The sequence below is a fragment of the Myzus persicae genome, unplaced genomic scaffold (genome assembly GCF_001856785.1).
Source record: "Myzus persicae strain clone G006 unplaced genomic scaffold, MPER_G0061.0, whole genome shotgun sequence".
Classification (NCBI taxonomy): domain Eukaryota; kingdom Metazoa; phylum Arthropoda; class Insecta; order Hemiptera; family Aphididae; genus Myzus; species Myzus persicae.
The window spans coordinates 106,695-127,450 of NW_019102215.1; the positions used below are offsets into that span (position 1 = coordinate 106,695).

Below are 20,756 nucleotides of genomic sequence, written 5' to 3' on the forward strand. Positions count from 1 at the left end.
AACGATCATCGGTGGTAAAACTTAAAATATGATTTACTCATGTATTATGTCGTCGACCGTCACACTTATAGACAAGACTGTTACGTGACCACTTGTTGCGATGTTAAAATATGTATTATCATAATACTATCGTAGTTTTATTCATTGTTATTATTGCCCATTGTACGACGTCGGTGACGTGTTATCATATCGTATTGAATTTATAATGACTATGATATTATTTTTTTATCAATTCGCCTTATCTGGTACTTCGATTTGTCTTGTACCTACCAGCTCTGCCGGTATAGATAGCGCCGCGAACGGTTTAATTTTATTCGAGCTCATTTTAATTTAATTTTAAACTATTATAATTAGTTCTAAGTGTGAATGAGTACCTAGTATAGACCTGCAAGGGCCGGTCCAAAAAATACTGTGAAAAAAAACCCTGGCCCGGTCCGGAATATAATTTCAAGACTTAAAAAGTCCGGTCCAACCTTTTATTTTATTTTGAAGGCCCAGTCCGGTCCAATGTCACTACGGCCCGGCCCTTGCAGGTCTTTAGTACTTAGGAGTATAAGTTTAGTAGCATTACAAAAATCTAATCATTTTTTAATCGCTAGTCGCAATCGTTGTGAGCAGATCAAAAGTCAAAATTTCAGAACAAAAATTATTCATCAACGATAATTTATTCCGTTTTGTTGTCTTGTAATTTAATCGGACTCGGATTGGAATAAAGAAAATAAATACGATTATACTAGAATTTAAAAGTTTATTTTGAAACTATTTATTATTTGATATTTGTACAGATATAAATGCAGAGAACTCGATAGTTTTATGCCTTAATAGATACTGATGAAGTAGATACCTACCAAGCTTTTTTAATGACAATGTTTTAAAGTGTTCTGATAATTTCGATTAAATATTAATTTTACTTTATTGGTTTGACATACATATTCCTATAGATCATATCAACAATAATATAATAAACAGTGTTTAAAGTGCACTTTCATTCTCACTTGTATAGTATTCGTATCTTACGTTCGTTGTAAATACATTTTTTTTAAGTACTTTTTTTTCCTATTTTTTACTGATGGGTACGTTTATTGACTTCACTATCATATATTATAGCTTTTATCCGCTAAAATATTGTGCCAACGTTCATATTGTTCTTATATAAGTAATCAAACGACTAGTAATTTCATTTCATATATTAATTTGTGTTATTTTGTGTAACGGTGTGCAAGTATGATGCATATTAAATTGTATATATAGGCCACTTAAAAAATATATTGGTACTTTTATTTCAGAATACAGTTTTCAAAAAACAAATAACCTTCCGTTTTCTGTATGGATACCAATATTGAAATAATTTAGTTTGAAATCAATTTCAAAATATATACCGATACGATATGAGGTTTTCCAAACCGATCGGTAGATAATATTATTTGTATGTAACCTACCCTCTCTATTATTTATCTATTCTTTCAATATTATACTCCAACGGATAACAATATTTCAATACACATTTATTTTTCTTTAAATATGATATACATTATATTATACTCATATAGTGGAAATATAGTAGAATATTATTATAATAAATACAAATCCCGGCATAGAATTCAATAATAATAAAACAATATAATATTAAGTTGTTTTTTCGTTTTTCGTTTTTTTTGTTATTGCGTCGATAGATACGACTACAATAATACAATGATTTATTGATATTATTATGTTATACATGGCCAGTCAGTCGTAGCAGAAAAATAAATTGGCACGTGACTATTGTACCATCATCATGCTCACACACACACACACACACACACACACACACACACACACACAACGTGCATACTTTTTCGAGTAAATGTTTTTTACTAACATACTATTATAGATAGGTATTATACCTATAACCTTAAATATACCTTAAATATAATATACCTTCAACTATAATAGTACCTACGTTAATAGGTATACATTTACAACTTTCGTTATACGACCAACAATTTATCATGACCATCGTCCACGCTTATTTATTTATTTGGTTTCCGTTTTTGAGTTGAAAACGTATCAAGCCTTATTTACATTTTCACGTTGCCTAAAAGATATTTCAGTGTTTTCACGCAGTACCTATACGAATAAATGGGAAATCGCTTTGCCAAATTTGCACGATGTCCTGCAATGAGTTTTACATTGTTTTTTTGGACCGACATTTTTTCTCGCAAGAAAATAATAATTATTTTTAGTTATTGGTTAGTTCAAGTATTAATAGTATTAATATATATACATATATATATATTATAATATCAATCTCTGATATAATACGGGTGTTCGACTTTGATTTTCTAAATAGAAAATATTTAGATATGCTTATATATATAGGTACTTATAATCGATCGGATTCGATTTCCTGCAACCAAGCTGCGGGAATGATCGATAAATGCTTTGGTATTCACAAAGATGTGTGTTGTTATTTATTTTTGGACATTTTAGCGACCACCGTTGAGTTTTGAAGCAAAAAGAATATTTTAATCTTCAACATTGATAGTGTTTTTTGGTGGTTATACAAATTATTACTAGTTGGTAAATTAGGTCATCAAAAGAAAGTAAGAACATTTCCAATGGTTTTTTTTAATACTGGAAAAATGGTATATATTTATGCAACACTAGTTCTCGACTAAATAGATTTTGTTTTTTGAAAAAGTCCAATTGGGTGTGAATCCGGATGTTGGGATAACAGTTTTTCTGGTAAGCAAAAATCTAATTTTTTGTGGAAAGTGTTTTTGGAAATAATTCTAAAACTAATAAAAATCATGGATATTAAATAAAATTATGAGTACCTTATTTTTTAGCCAGCAAAACGCACCTTATTAGTTACTGAAAAGTGGTTTTTTTTTCATTCAGTCTATAAAAATTTCAAAATTGAAACACTTAATTAATGGGTAATTAAAACTTGTAACGCGAGTACCTATACGTGACTTTTATGTTTTTAAGTGTGTTATGTAATATCTATGTTATAGTAATATAATAATAGTGTTTTCTGATATCATACACAATAATATAATCGTATATTATATACGACTATTACATATGACTTAATAGGTTCGTACAATAGCGCACGTGAAAAAACAGTAAGCTATTTATTAATTTATCTAAAGTATAATATTTCCTAACAAAGATAAGACAATAATTTGTCATACAATAATAAGGGACCGTAAAATAAAATGAATTCATTTTACGTAGGTAATATCTCTAATCAGCTAACATATTATTATTATTTTCATATTATATAGCTGCAAGTTAACCGGTACTTGAATTTTATGAATGTTTATAATTGTTACCTCATACAGTCATAACTCATAACGACAATAACGTTAAAACATTTACAATCCCAATACGACGTGTTAAACATGCCGCCGTCGTGTAAATATTAAATTATCACTTTTTGACGTGTTAAACTGTTTTATAAATTTATCGCAGACGATTTCCGATTTATTACGTTTCACCGCAGCAAACAAGTGATTGCAAATGAAACAATATTGTGATGCGATCGGATAGTTTAATGATCCGTGAAATCAAAATCCTTGTACCCATAGTAGGTAATTTGTCCTTAAAGGTGGGTACATATCCGTGTCTGTATAATTGCACATCGTATAATATATATTATATTTACGTTGGTCTATTAAATGTTGTGCGATCTGTGGTATTTTCGCATATTCACAAGACCTATTATTACGCATCGCCCGCACGCTCGAAATGTTTAGGACTTGTTTTATAAAATAATTTTAGAACGGTGAAAATGCGTAGGCATAATGTGTATACACCAGATACCACATACCTATAGAGGGTGCCTCGTGAGGATTTATCAATTGCGGCATCTCTTGAAATAATGGAGATATAACGATTCTTGTTTTTTTATTAAGACTCACGGGGACAAGCACTGCAAATAACTCATGTTTTCATTTTTTTTTTTATGTATCGGTAAAAAAGTTAAAAACATATTTTTTTAATCAATTGTTTAAAAAAAAAAAAATTGAAGATAGCCATTTTGTAAAGTTCTTTTTTCTGAAAATATTGACGTTTCAGCGTTTTAATTTCATTAATCTCCTGATTTGTAATAATTTTTCTAGTTTCGAGAAAAACTGCGAATTATTTGACGCGTCCGTCCCGCCATAGTCGTATCTTTGAAATATATGGCCGTAGTCCATAACACTACTATAATAGTGGTAGGACGGTGTCAAATAATTCGCAGTTTTTCATAAGTATATATAAATTATTAAAAATCGGCAGATTAACGAAATGAAAATGTTGAAATGTCGATATTTTCAGGAAAATGAACTCTACAAAATGGCCAACTTCAATTTTTGTTTTGAAATAACCAATCGAAAAAATATGTTTCTTGACTTTTTTACCGAAACATTAAAAAAAAATTAAAACATGAATCATTTGTAGTGCTTGTCCCTGCGAGTCTCGATAAAACTAAAGCAGAATATTATGATATCTCCGTTATTTCAGCAGATATCGCAATGGGTAAATGTTCGCGGGATACTCTGTATAGTATAGGTCATTGAGTATATTATCTATCTTGAACGTCCTCGTGGTCTTACCGGACCGTACATAATGTTGCTCTTGAGATTAGGTCCAGACGCTTTTAATTAATAATGCCGCGGTGTTATTTTAATCCCGAGCCGCTCTCGTATTTTTATGAATCAATAAACCGAAAGTCCTATTCTCGAAGGGTCGATGTGACGAGATTAAAATAGACAGGTACCAATCGTAGACTGATACTCTTTCATCGGAGAGTTAATGAAATTCTTCAAACTTTAGGTCCATTATGCTCGAAATCTATACAATATTATTATACGTGCATAATATAATACATTCCATCTAAAATTCTAAGACTATGACCGGATCTCTGCATTATGCAATACTGCTTAATAGGTATATCTAATATATAATATATATCTTCTTAGACGTGTGCTTGAATAATAAATTAGCCAAAATAAGACGTGTACGTTATTAAAAGGAGCAAATCGTTATTTTGAAATCTCGCACCATTTATAAATTATTACCATTACGTTTTAACTGTAAATAATATTTTGCCGTGGTATAACGTACTGACGTGTGATGTATTCCCTATTAAATATTAGTATTTTAAACCGCGGCTTATAGGTAAATGTTCTCAGTTTACCTCGAAATCACAAAGGAAATTCACCAGGGTACACGCGTATACCGTCATCCGTGTTCCACTTTTTTATATTACCTATGCGGCCTTCCATGATTTCTCGAAAAGAAATACGAGATTCGTAGATTTAATATTATTGTAAATCTAATATGAAGTTTCATCACATTCACCGGAGGTTCCGTTCATCGTTCTCAAGAGGACGCAACATGTTGTCTCCGCCTTATAAAAAGTAGCAATAAGCATATTGAATTGCACATTGAAAATAATCAATTTTACTCTGTTATTCATAAAATTAGAGTTAATTGTGCGATTCAAAGGTCAGGTTATTATCCAGGGCGTCCCTGAGGCTTTTATTGATTTTTTTAAATTTACGAAGCAAGCTATATGCAAGCATGCGAGCATTTTAAGACTTGATTTTTTTTTTCACTCTAAGGCAAAAATAAAAGAAAAAAAGCCCCAGAGATGTGCCGGATAATCATATCGTCTTTAAATTGTATTCCGTGTCAATTCGCTGTAATTTTTTAAAAACAACCAAGTAAATTGGATTGTCGCGAATGTAATGTCGTCGTGACGTCGTACCTGCGTTCGCGACACAACTACGGGTGGCTTAATGCGCGTCGTAAACACTGATTCGAACACGGCACGATGGGCAATCGATTGCATCTGCGAACAGTGCCACTGAAATGGGCACATTGTTTTCCAGCGACCAAACGGCCCGTGTGCACAGCAGAGAACGCGCGGCGCAAATGGCGCGAAAAAGGCGTTTTTATCGCGATACGCGTCGTCGTCGCGAGATTTTACATCGCAAGCCGTTTGCAATCGTCGCAGTCGCAATGAACAACGACCATATATCTCGTACAGAACTTAACCGTCCGATGTCGAATCGCTTGTGTTCGGTGTTTCGTGGTACCTATAATATAGCTGCAGTGTGCCCGATGGACGCCAGCCAAAGGGTTCCATCCAACGGCAGGTGACAAGGCGTTCAGATTAAAAACGTCCGCGATGGAATACACTTTAATACTATCCCGACGCGACGATAAAATATCGTTTTAGCGGATTTTCCGGGAACGAGACGAACGCGACGAGTGTTGAGTACACGCATTCGGGGCCGTGTTTCCAGTCTTTGTGCCCTGGGTCAACCGTAATTTTATGCCCCCCCCCCCTTCAACCAAAAAATAGATTTACTCTTTTTATTTTTCTTAACACATTTTTAGTTATAATTCTTTATGGTCAAGTCGTGGTTACATCTATCTGTAACCGTGGTTATGGTAAAATAATACTAATTATATTCTATGCTAGGGGCTAGCACTTATCCGTTATCGTTGAACCGTTAAGTTCACAAGGGTCGAGTCGTAGTACAAATTTTTTCCAAAAAAAATAAATATCTATCGACACAGTACTACGTCAAGTTACCGCGGGAGGGCCCAGCCGCCCCTAAATAGATCAATATTTGGCCGCCCGGGGCAAATGTCCCCAATGATCCCCCGCAAAGACGGCCCTGCAGCACGCATTCATACGCGCGAGGCACCTTTGTGTAATTATAAAAAAACGATTCGTAGGTGTGAGCCGGTCTCCGGTCCGCGTGTCGACCGAGCCTTATTGTTTCAAGCGCGTGCAATATATTATTCCGATGGGAAAACATTCTCAACAGTTTAATTCGATATCACTTTTTTCGTTTTATTGTCGTTGAGATAACGAGTCGTAACGGTTTTCAAAATTTAATCTTTGCTATTCCGGACGTACGGCTGCATTCCCTGAATACCTATACCACGCGCGCAGGCCTATATATGTATAATGTATATATATATATGTTTCCACGAATATATCTTTATCTCATTCTCTATTTATCATTATCTGTTAAACCCAAATATTTATCAAACCTCATCGAGAATTTGTTATCTTATCGATTGACCGGTCGCCACTACTGCTTTATCTATCGCACGAGAGTACGCCGTGGCCGCCTCGCGATGGGTATAAAAGGCCCAAGCACCGGTCAACCCGATATCATTCACTGCCTTTTCGGCGCCGGAGCAAGACCTTCCCAGGCAGACTTGCACGCCGGGTCTAGGACACTTCGCCGCCACCGTTTCGTGGTTAAATATACCACCACAACTCGTACCAGAATATACCAGAGATTCAGCAGTGACACCACCAATACGAAATAATTTACAGTGATGCCTCGTTGGCGGCACGTCTCGGCTCCGTCGCTCCGCTTCGCAAATCGAAAATATCCCTCGACTTGCTATGCAACACCACCTAAAGTTGGTCACAGTGTAACGGCTGCTATACCATAGTACAACCACTCTTATCATTCAAAAGCTTATCACTACCGAAACGGTGGCGGCGAAATGTCCGGACTTGCACGGCTCGAAAGGTAGTCTCCCTCCAGGCCTCAACGTGCGGTATATCTACAATCCGTGATGCAATAGTCGGAGTAATTCGGGCATTGTATTGTCTCATACCACCCGTTCGAGTCCCATCAGTAAAATTACATCTTGTTATTGTCTTCGAATATGTACTAATAAAAACAACTTTTCCGATACCAATCGTGTGTATTATAACTATTTACACCAAACCATCGATACCAATCGTTCTACAAATCTCGAGGTGTCAACAATATATGACATATGTATATGATGATACAAGGTCAGATGATCGCGGATAAATATAATACGGCATAAACGACACGCAGGTACCAGTTATTGCGAAGTAGTACCTATAATAATATGTCGTATTAATATATTATGCGCACATGACAAGATACTTCCTGGTTTGTGTCGCCGGGTTAAAAGTCCGCGACGCGCCATTCGTAACCGTTTTTCAATAATATGTTGAAAACACTAAGTCGGTAAACGTTGCAGTGCTCAACGGTACTCAACTTATAAATCGCTCAAAGCAATGTAATATATATATAATATATATATACCTGGCGTAGCGTCCTCAAGCGTGACTGGTGAGGGGCAATTGGGGCCTTCGACAGGTATAAAACTATTTCAATACGAATGGCACGTATTTTATGAGTACAATATGTATATAGTCCATTAATTTTTTTGTCCACGTAAGTCGAGACCTGCAGACGGCAAGTAAAACTCAAGACTATTATGTTGAATGCAAGTGCGTGTTTTAATATAATTCATAACTAATAATTATAATTTTAACATGATTTGACTTAATATCGGTACAATATGTATTCATTCGTATACGGTACATTTCTAATAATAATTTGTAAATAATAGTAAAGTTTTTTTTTTTTTTTTAAACATATCTATAGATACACACGTGCGCACTGTGAATATACAATCGATTATTTTATACGATACTCCTAGACGACATAATCCTTGCAGTGTTTGGATAGGCGAGTAGATGCATAAAATACGAATCGATCGACGTGAACAACAACAGCATGAGGTATAGGCGCAAAATAAAATGTTTATAAATAAATAGAATTCGTCGAATGAAATTGTATATTGTTTGAATTTCGTTCATTCGAGTGTACTGGTGGGCTGTTGTATTTGTCGTATAATTAAATTCGAGCTCAAGCGATCTTTTCGAAAGGATATTCTGGATGATCGGTGATTCTGAAAAAATAAAACCATAACCGTATATTACATAATTATAATAGCAGTCAATAAATTAAATATTAATGTTTGGGTCAATAAATATTCGAGGTTTAGGACGTGCCGAACGATGTATAGTTATAGTGTGTCCGTGTGCGAACTGGACTAACGAATAATATAAAAAAATATTATTGAAAATCAGATAATCCACACGTCGGGCTCTTTGGAGCAGGAGTGCAGGACAAAAGGCTTTCGAACAACTTTACGTCCCATAAAGTTTGTTCACAAATATTTCGACAAGTTTGGAGTGCACCATCTGGTTGTATGGAATTTAATCTATGATAATAAAATACAACTTACCCTTTGAAGAACAAAAGCCAAATGATGCGGCCTCCTTCTCCGGCGTCTTGGCCAATCAGGGCCTCCATGTCTTTCTCGTCCAATTTAAAGTCGAAAATCTATCGGAAAAAACAAAATCAATTACAACTATGAGTAGAATCACTTGGTTATAAATTATAATATATTATTATTATTATATGATAACGTTCTATAAATGATTTTATTTTTCTAAACAACGCGAAATGTCATAACACTTGATGGTTATTGATGTACGAGGAACATATATTGTAAAACAATAAAAGTGTGTGCACCTGTATATTTAACGCCAACCGCTGTGGATTTGTACTTTTTGGAATGACCGCGATGCCTTTCTGGACAATAAACCGCAACAAAACTTGGGCCGCAGTCTTGCCATGTTTCTCCGCAATGCTCAACACCACGTCGTTTTCCAACATTTCTGGCAATTCTTTGCTATAATATCAACACAAACACACACACACACACCCATCAATAACAGGTAATTAACAACGTCGTTATCGCGTAATTTTAAAATATGTCACACGACAATGACGTTTTATTATTTTATTGCCATTATAATAGTAAAAATATCATTATTACGTCCAATTCATGCCCAAGACTTCCCGGCCGCCCTTAGCGCCCAAACACGAGTACGCGGTCACAGCGATACCGTTGCTCTTGCAAAATTCGATGAGCTCGGGCTGTTGGAGGTACAGGTGGTTTTCCACTTGCAAGTTGGCAGGCTTGATCTTGCAGTTGTCCAGCACCCTCTGTATCTGTTTAACGTTGAAGTTCGACAAGCCGATCGCCTTTGCTCGGCCGCAAGCCACCTGTTTCTCCATCACCTATACGAAATATCACAATATACGTCAAGCCACACGCGTCGTCCCCACATAATAATAAACTTCGATTCCGCAACTTCCACAAGTCCTTCGGACAGCGTATGCAATACACGCAAATCCTCCACACTGCGGACTTATTGCGGAGCGTTTACCGTCGGCCACAACGCCGTTCTATACTACCTCCCAAATCGCCAAGTGGTCCGTGCTGGGATCGATTTTCATCTCGCCATAGGCGGCCGTGTTACCAGTGGTCACGCTGAACGGAGTGTGCACCAAGTACATGTCGACGTAGTCCAGTTGCAAGTCTTTGAGCGATTTTATTAAACACCCCTCCAGGTCCTCAGGCCGATTCTTGAAAGGAGGGAGCTGCAAACGGTGTCACATATGGGTTTAGGTGCAGTCTATGTGTTTTATATTTCCCGTGGCGTTTGACTCTATTAACACCAGGGATCGTCAACATACAGGGCGAGTCTCGGGAACAGGGCCGAAAGTAGTGTTAATTCTATATATTTTTGGTCCTTTTTCCGTGGCCTGCCCTGTACGAATAAATATGTCTGTACATGTCGCGTAAGTACCTTGGTGACGATAAATAACTCGTCTCTAGTCACTTTGCCGGACGTTATCCATTCGTTCAAAACTTTTCCTATGACGTGTTCGTTGTTGTAAGCCGTGGCCGTGTCGATGTGCCTGTACCCACTCTTCAGAGCTTCGTTCAAGGCCTCTTCCAAAACATTGTCCAAAGCCTAGAATGATTGAAAAATAAGTCATTTTAGTCTTAACAAACGATAGGTAGTTAAACCGATTTTAAGGTCGATTATATACATTTGTAAGTATACAAATACGCGGTGCGAATAAACGTGAATACTATCTATTTTTTTTTTATTATTTTTTTTTTGTCTATAATGCACAGTACAAACGGCGGCGTTATATTTGTACAATATTATTATCCTGGTGGTTATCAGCAGGGATAAATATTGCATTTTGTCGGCGCACAACAAAGTACGTTTGACGGTTGATGTTTTAAAGATCAACACCAAAATGCTAATCAATACAGAATAATATGCACAAGACGTACCTACATACAACCTACCTATGTACCTAATCTAATATATTATAATGTTGTTACACATATTAATATGTTAAACACGCACTAACACTGGTTAGCCAGTGGCTGATACAAGGAAGGCCGACGAGCTCCCCCCTGTGGGCCGATTAAAAAGAAAAAATGTGCCAATTGGTCTAATGCGTCGTAATATTTCTAAAATTAAAAAAAAAAATAATAGGTGCGGATTTTATATTTGGAGTATTGGAGTGTATGGTATCCATGCAGAGTTGTATTGAAAAGTCTAGGAACTTCATGATTTGAAAAATTACTACTCCCTTCACCCCACCCCCACTACCACCACTTGAAATACTTCTGGATCCACTGTTTAGCTGGTGGTAGTGGAGCATTGCCATTTTCGTAATGCCTGGTCGTCCGCGCCCTATAAGCTAATCGTCGTGCAACTCACCGAGACTTCGCAGGATGCACGACCTGGTACGACCTATTGACACTCGATACGTATATTTGGTACAACAATTTATGGATACTTTGTTATACTCATTGATATATTATTGCACGTGCCATAATGGGTGGTTGGCCCGGATACATGTGTATAGGGTCGCATGTTCGTTCTGATGTATACACCGTGGTCGCTGCGCGTTGAGGAATTGCGAAAAAGACAACAGTTTACCCACGTGGGTAGTTGAAAATTACAATGGTTTCGTAAGCGTTTTTGAACTTCTCTTTGTGACGTGGCATCATACATGACGTGCACAAGTGTCGTCCCAATCGTCCGACGGAGTTTGCCAGCCCTGGGGCCGGGGGCGACTACAAAATCGATTATTCCACACCTGCAGTGGGCACCCCCGAAGGAATGCAGAAATTAAATGTTAAAAATTCGTAAATAGAAATTATAAACAGAAAACGAATTGTAATATTGTGTACATCGAAATGTCAATCCAAAACGATTACTTATACTCGACTGCTAATAGTGATTAGTGATCGTTGTTCGTTTTAAATGTACCTACTTGCTTTAAGTTCTGACAATTTACTGAGTCTAACATTGTCGTGTTAAAAACAGACGAGTTTGAAACATCATCATTTCAAAAACAAATGTTTAACATTATGGTCGAAATTTAAATATAAAACTTTTTGTAAATTCTAAAAACAAAATTGAACTAAAATGATTAAAACGAGAATAAAAGTTTGTTTGATTACGTTTATAATAAAAGCTCTAAAAAAATGTAAATAATATTTTTAAATAGTTTTACTTTTACAGCCGTCTAAAATATGTTAGCTTGTTTCAATGTTAAAACGATTACACAAATTTTCATAAATGAAACACTAAAAACCGGCAGACAACGAAAAATAAGCAGAAAATGTTGGTCTATATTTTTATTGTACTTACTCTGCACTGTATATACGCAGAGTTTCAGACTTATTTCGTCCGGAACATATCTGTTTAATGAAAATGTGCGATGCGCAGGTAATATATTTTATACCTACACCAAAATTAGTTTTACCGTCGATGGTTAAATTTTAAGTGATGACAGTAAATAATTTTCTAATATCTTGTCAGACGAGTGCACCACAATATATTATAATATCACAACAGTCGTTTGTTTTTTTATTCACACATTGCCTTACGCCATACTTAGTATTTATTTAAACATAAGCATAATATATTATTACACACACAGTTTTTGGAATAAAGATAAAACCGAGAGAAATAATAAATGCCGTGCAACTAACTTGCAAGTGCGTAGCAAACTATTGGTACCTATTGCAGAAAAGTATCTTCTGTCCTATAGATCTACCCGACATCTACATATATTAAGAGTCCGCGAGAACTGGAGTCACCATTTTGAACTGCAGTAATTATTATTTATTACGATCCGTTAAATGTCGGAATATCTATCGAATTTTTGAACACAGTACCTGCCTGTATAACAATTTATGAGACGATGCGCTTGTAAGACGAGTTGAACGTTAATAAAGTACAAAGAAATTCCGAGAAAATACCGTCATAGTAATACTCTATATATTATCCACAATAATATCCGACGTGGTGTAGTTAGCATGACTACATAGAAGAACCGATAGATCTTAAACATCCCCAACACTATAATAACTGGTATTTTTGATGTGATTCTCGAGTGCGAGCCTTTGAACGATTTATTGCTGCATATATTATTATAATATTATGATTATATGTATATCACACGGCGAAACACTGCTTAGTATTATTTTTAGAATTCATATATTTTCACTCGGATTTAATTGGAAAGCGGATCTTACTCTGGAGCAGGATACCGCCCTTTCCGGCGTGTGTCACATAAATTGTGTCTGAGTATATTGAATTCGAGAGCGATGATAAATCGTAGTTTTCGAAAAACTATTCCAAGTATACAGTTCGTTTACGAGCCACGCTCGCTTACGTTTCTTCAGCACTTCGTTGTCGTTTTTCCTTGTAATTTTGACGACAAACAACGAACCAATGATAAAAGCCAGAAAATTGATTTCTTAGAAGTTATAGAGTTCCGACAAGTATGACTTTAAACCGTTGATGGATTGTGATAATTGAGCAGCGTCTGCAGTCCGCCAGAGTGCACAGAAACTGATGATATCATAATAATAATAATAATAATAATAAAAGTCTGACTGGCGTGTACATTTCATCAATTTTCAGTTACTTAGTGGATTTTTGGGTTGGATTTATGGACATGTAAAATTGTTTGACCTGTTGAAAAAACGTTAACTCCACGATATTATATAAAAAAAAATAACATTCAAATTGTATGCACAAATTATACGTGGAGATGTAATATAGGAATGTACAGTAAAAATAAATAAATTTGAACTCAATTTTCTCGTGTACAATAAAAATTTAGATTTTAGAACCATTAATATTGTCGTTTTAGGGTTTCTTGGAAAAAAAAACTGAAACCTAGCGTGCTACTACAGTTACTACAGTAAACGTAGTAGGATGCTTCTGCTCGATGTTTTCTTCACTCCATGGAAAAACAATGAATCATTGATACGACTTGGCTCATCTTTGACATTTAGAATTCCATTTTGAGTATATTTTTGTTCATCAACCGTCGACGAACTGAATAGCGAACCGATCATAAACTGCTCGAATTTTCGACGTTCGTCTGTGGTGTGTTTACATTCACGGTAGATAGGCTTTCTGGAGATCAGGATGATTTGAAGTCATAATAATTACAAATTTTAAGCAACTTTATTTATAAAGATGAGTTCTTGTGTATAGCTTTAATGGCTAACGAAATTTGACTATAAGTAAAATATTTGATAGAAAAAAAAAAATGTATTAACAAGTTTGATATGGTAACGTAATATTTTATTATGTTACATGCGTCATTTGCTAGGGAGATCTGGTAATATAACTCGAAATTGTTGAAAAGAAAAATGTTGTACTCAGCCCAAAAACTATTCTCTATGAACATATTTTAGTATTATATGCTTTATCAGAAAACAGAACGTCAACTTTACGAAATATGCACAGTAGATACTTAAATATGCAGCATCATAATCTACACAATAATAATATTTAGAAATGCAATAAATAAAAACGATAGCATATGCCGTTGAACGCGTTGTGTTTAGCCTTAAATTGCGACGGAAAATGTATTAAATTACATGGTACTCAAATTAAGTTTTGACTTTAAATGAAAAAACAAAAAAAAAATAGGTTAAAAAATAATATCGGTGGATTTCCCGTTCATTTTACCCTTCGTAATAGTTGGAACCAGTGGAATTTACCAGTGTGTTTTGTTACGGGTAAAAAATCATACCGCGGTAGCATTTGTGCACGCACACAAATTAATATACAAAATCGATTTGGATACAAATTTATGATCGATGGAATTTACAATCTCTTCAGAAAAAAAAAACATTTCTGCAAAAGCATTAAAGCCGCGATACGCCTTCATTTCCAACCCTATACGCTACACGCTTTGCTCTGCGCAGAACGTCAAACAATAAATTAATAAATTATACTGTAATAATTGTTTCAAAACCGTTCTATTAAATAACGCGTATATACGATCGTATACTATATACCTGTGCACTACACGGGCAGCGTAGTCACTTAAATTCAAAATTCATTACACCGTACCTACTTGATGAATAACTGCAGCAGCTAAGCTTTAAAAAATGTAATTTAAACTCACTTTGTCGTATTGTATAATCGCGAGAATATAAATTCGTACGCCTCGACCGTTTTATGACAATAGATAAATACAAACAAAAAAAACCGTACAAAGTAATTTTTTTCCCTGATTCATTGATTATATGCCTATTATATGATTTTTTTATGCGAATAAAAAATATGTACTCCGATCGTATTGTTGCAAGCCTATTACACTTCTACACCCGTGTGTACCGTGTGTGAGTGAGGGTTAACCCTTCATTATATAGATAATATAATATTATTGTTACTGTCGGCATCATCATCATTCACATTGTCAAAAAGCGGTAAGTGGTAACTTTAAGATTACCTACCGAATTAATATTATTATGTTAACACACAATGACCTATAAAACAAAAAATATGTTGGTCATAATAATTACTGTAATTTACTGTATATAGATATACCGAGGTCATGTGCAGATATATTTTACGCTTTTAATTGTTTTTTTTTTTTTTGACTATCAAGGTTTGATATTTATTTGACATGACGTATCGCATTACAAGAGTTTCATCGATATAATGTATATTAATTTTTGGTTTAAAAATGTACAGTCAAATTCTTAATTTAATGATAAATAAAATAGTAAAACTGAAATTATTTTAATGATATGATATTATTTAGAGGATTAGTCCGTGTCTTGTACTATTTGGAACGTTAAGTTAGGCATTGTCGCGGGTGAGTGAGAACACCCAAAAATCACCAAATAGTTAATATACCATTAACAGTATAATATATTGCCATTATACAGGCCAATTAACAAAAGGTATATGAATGTGAGTCGTCTTAATCTTAATTTAAATGTCATTTAAGCATTCAAACAAAACAATTTTATTTTGTGATTTTATATTCAAGGTATTAAAGAAAGAATGTGAACATATCATATTGTTACGTATATCTAAGGGCATAAAAAAAAATTCATATCTTGAAACCCACTGTTTCTTATGGGATTTTAAATGTATCAAATCCAACAAATAGATAAGATGACATCCGGATTAAAAAAAATCTACATAGTACACCTGTATACCTAATAGTATTTTATATAATTATTTACTAAGTATATGAAAAATTTCAGTCGGTGGCCGCTACTAGTAATTTGATTAAACAAGATGAGGCAATAATTTCTGTTATGTCTATGAGGTCTAATATTGTGTCGGCCAAAAATGAAATATTTTGATTCATCATACCCAGTCATTGTCATGATTGCCTATAGGCGTGGATGTAAATGATCTAATTGCAAATAAAAATAACTACGTATTTCAATGTCAAATTAAAATGATGATGAATTTTTTTTCTATTAAACATCAATGAGAAACGATCATTTCTAAAAATACCTATATTATGTTACTCACCAGTTTGTATAACAATTATTATACAAACGAGATATAAAATACAAATTATATAAATTATTATTTATTTAGATAAACGACGAAATTTAACAGCAAGATAATTGAACGTAATAATATGAACGATTGGTCTTGAAAGAATAGTCCGTTTGGCTTGAAGGTTTTTTTTCATAAGAACTTGACTCAGTATTATCGCGATCGTTTCTTCGGTTATGTTACATGGTGCGGTTTGATTTTCCAAAAACACATGCTGTCAGGCCACCATGCTCGATATTAGTAAGATAAATATATGTGTAAAATACTAAAATGTCAATTTTACTGTCAATGTAACTCGTCGATTGATCGACAATTGTTCAATAAGACGCTTTTTACCACTAATAATCAAAATATTATCGTACTCACGTACGATTCTATACATTTTGGTGTTTGTAATCAGCCGCCTGTAAAACAATTTTCGAATTTTTTGCTTTGAGAGATTCTTTTGTTGTATATACTCTGCTCGACTTAGGAATGATCCCTTATCGTTTGCACTTATTGTAGCAGACACTATTGACATTCTTAAATTCATTATTAATTATGTTCAACTTCTTTTTTTTTCCCCCATTAGATAGGTTTCACAAGCGACGGTTGTGATTTTTCTAGAATTTGGATCGTTGTATGACCTTGAGATGATTATAGTGTATTCACTCACTGTAGTGGTTTCTGAATAGGTTAGTACCTAATTTGAACTGACCACGGTACTTGATGACGTCCAGTCAAATAGTCTCCCATTGTAATATTTTTAGTAGCCACTAAGTCCAAACTAAATTGTATGCGCTCCGCATTGCTTACAAACGAAGTAAATCCAACTTTAAACGACCCGTTACATATGAGATAAAATTATAATTTGGATAATGGCGACGAGAGATCATATTCGGCATCGTAGTTTAGTATGTTTAACTTAAGCTGTACACGATTAGGAAATACTCATGGCAGTAAATTATGTATAGTTGTCTATAGCATACCATATCAAGTCTACGATGTCAATTAATATGAATATTACCATTATTTTCTAAAATGGCTTCTATATACATTTTTGGAAATATTTGAATTTACATCAATGCCTCTAATACCTGTACAATATACTATTCTGTGCCACTCTACGTGTACTTCAAATGTTTGGAATTAGTTGAAATAAAACAATTAGTAAAGTTATCTAATATGTTTATATGGTATAATATACTATTAATATGTTTATTTATATATTTTATACAATACAGCGAACAAACATGCTTCAAACGAAAACCACCGCCTTTTTACTGTAAATACTATTATCAGTATAATAATTATTAGGCACTTTAAATTTTAATGTTGCGTAATATATCGAAATTCGAACAAGTAGTTTCTGAACTGTTTAGTTTTATGTACTAATGATAATATGTTTAAAAATAATATTTTTTAGTGAGATTTGAAAATTATTGTAATAGTTAATACTTTTATTAATAATGACTAGGTAGTATTTTGTATACTGTAAATTATTTGAGTATACTAGTATGAGTTTAACTTATGACGTGATGTAATTGATATACATTTACACTATATATGTTTTGTTATAATATACATGATATATTTATGTTATAACTATGATTAATATTTATACGTTTTTACTGGGTATGTGAAGGCTCGCACATTAAATCGGCGTGGCGATGCCAATAAGTCTTAGACTCAATGACGTATTCCATTTTATCCACTATGTAAAACCATTATTAAGGATAATCTTTACCATCCTTAGTAAACACATAATTCAATAACTCTGAAACTGTTGGTTTAAATATTGATTTAAATACATCAAAATGTTCAAAAAAAAAATTCATTTGTTTTGCAATTTACAGTAAAAAAGATGTGGAGTTCTTATTGAAAAAACGAAGTCTATGAATCTATGGGAGTACGGGACACTCCTTAAATGGTATATAAAGGTCTAGGTATCTGAAAATATGGTCTACGAGTATGCTAAAAAATTCCTGGAACCACAATTTGAATAAATGCGTTATTATAAACAAGGGTAGGTAAAACTCCAGAGTGAGCATGTAGGTGAATCGGCCTGTAAGTGTAATATGATATTGTATGATACAGTATAGTGAAATTATTATTTCTAGTTAACTACGAGAATAGTGATTTACTCGATTGTTCAACGTGCGTTTTTTTATACCGGTATTTGTTTTGTACCTACATCTTCGTCGTCACTGCGTTCCATCTGAGTTTGTAATAGTAATAATAATAATACATTATTGTTGTCGAGTTAGAGTGTTGCCACACACAGGACGAAACGCATTGAAACAATACAAATTAAATATAATATCGCATTACATCATGGATAAATCGAATGCGCCTAGGTGTTTTTATATTTTTGACTGGTTACCGTAATACCGCGACTAACACACATAAGGCTGGACTCTATAACAAGGTAATGCGAATTCGCGAGTCGAGATAATAATAATTATGACTCGAAGAGTTGAATAGAATTTCGTATCGAACCCGACAGCGCCAAGTCACTCGATACATTTTACTGTAGTCGCACCTACACAGTCTACAGCTGTATTGTTGTAGGCAAAATCACTTGAAAACAAATTTTCTCTAATCGACGTGGACAAAACGTCGTTTTAATGAAATAACAATTCAACGTGGTCGTTTAAAAACGAAACGGATCGCAGCAGCTAACGTTATCATAATGTTAAGCTTTCCAACCCGGTCAAAATCGTTATTCTTTTTACTCGCCCAGCCCCGTGTGTGCGTGCGGGTAATACGACGTTGGGTGTGTTACAATATTATTGAGTCGTGTTATTCCGATCGTCAGACTCACCTGCCATGTACCATAGCCGACTATCGGCATGCTGCCGCCGGAACTCAACTTCAGGTACTCCATAGTGTGCAGTAGTCGTTTGTCTCTGGATAAAAAATAAAATAAAAATAAAAACAATATTTTATTAGAATAAACTATTGTGTGTGTATTGTGCTCGAGCGGACGGACCGGCGACGACTGCGCCGATTTGTGTGTACCTGACGATTACCACGGCAGCGGTCCACGCGACGTTGCTTATAATAATATGCCTGCGGTCTCGGGAGGCTTCTGGTAGTCCATAGGTAGGAGAAGATATTATTATGTCGTGTACACGCATTATATAGTAAATATTAATATCGCCAGGTACGATCCATTATTATTATTATTATTATTATTATTATTATTATCATCATTATCGTAGTTGTTGTTATTATTATTATACGGTTCGAAGAGCGCGAGTGTCGACAGTCGTAACGTTCTCGGCTACACAGCTACACCTGCAGCTGCAGGGCCCGTACAAAACAGAATAATTAATAATATTCTATTGTATTTAATAGCCGAAAACGCCCGATCAAACGCCTGTGGATTGTGTATGCCTATATGATAGTTGTAGGTACCTATTAATCTATTATTATTCCACCAAGTATATTAATAAGTACGCGATATCATGATTATGCGAACTTGAATCGAATAAAAATCAACGGATATTGTTGTAAGCGAAACCACCGACGAATTTGATAGCGTAGAATATTGTAATATATCGAGTTTTTTCGGTCCTCGCAGACATTATAATAGCACGTTTGATCGATCTTATATTGAACATTCGGTTGATTACCGTTAACAAAACTAATGTTTAATGACAATTTATAAAATATGATTTCCATCTAAAATCTAAATAAACGGCATAAAGATACGGAGTATAATATACATAGAATATATAGGTATATTATATTATATACCTTAAAGCGAAATAGTTAAATATATAATAAATACATATTTTTTTTATTGATCTCAAAAATCACAGCGACAACAAAGGCCATTAGTTACAAGCAAGTTATGAATTGTGAAGGTCAGCCACAAAGATAGGATATATAATTGAGTTACATACCTATTTTATAATTATTATTGTAATGATATTATTTAGGTAGACCACAGACAATATAGTTTTATATTTTCTGCAAACAATTAAAAAAAAAAGTCATACAAGCACTAGTTGTTTTTAATTCTGTTTTTTGAAATACATTTTTTGATGCTCCTAAATAATTTTTATCTGGAACTAAATAAACTTAATTTTTTCTTCTTAATGGCGAATTTTATTAGATATCATGGTGTCATGAGATACTCGATGTTTCTAAACGTTTAAAATCACAGTATTAAATAAATAATAATATTTTTGATAAATTATTTTGAAGAACATTT

At 34.2% G+C, this 20,756-nt stretch overlaps 2 protein-coding genes across 2 annotated transcripts in view; one reads left to right on the forward strand and one right to left on the reverse strand.

Annotated features, from left to right (window-relative positions):
- Positions 1-20,756, forward strand: part of LOC111031596 — a 50,128-nt gene that overhangs the window by 3,250 nt on the left and 26,122 nt on the right. The window lies entirely within an intron of this gene.
- LOC111031595 (alcohol dehydrogenase [NADP(+)]-like) lies at positions 8,262-19,586 on the reverse strand. The gene is made up of 7 exons (XM_022311622.1): positions 19,359-19,586; positions 10,496-10,663; positions 10,101-10,286; positions 9,679-9,923; positions 9,372-9,531; positions 9,082-9,179; positions 8,262-8,742 (listed from the first exon to the last, which is right to left on the reverse strand). Exons 1-7 carry the CDS (start codon positions 19,419-19,421, stop codon positions 8,700-8,702), a joined length of 963 nt encoding a protein of 320 aa, XP_022167314.1. The 5' UTR covers positions 19,422-19,586; the 3' UTR covers positions 8,262-8,699.

Excerpts from the sequence above, each read along its gene's own strand:
- LOC111031595 (XM_022311622.1), bottom strand. The coding sequence starts at position 19,421 with ATGGAGTACCTGAAGTTGAGTTCCGGCGGCAGCATGCCGATAGTCGGC. Across the intron at positions 10,664-19,358 it reads TCGGCTATGGTACATGGCAG|GCTTTGGACAATGTTTTGGA; the intron begins GTGAGTCTGACG and ends CAATCATTCTAG. Across the intron at positions 9,180-9,371 it reads GGTTGGCGTTAAATATACAG|ATTTTCGACTTTAAATTGGA; the intron begins GTGCACACACTT and ends TTTTTCCGATAG.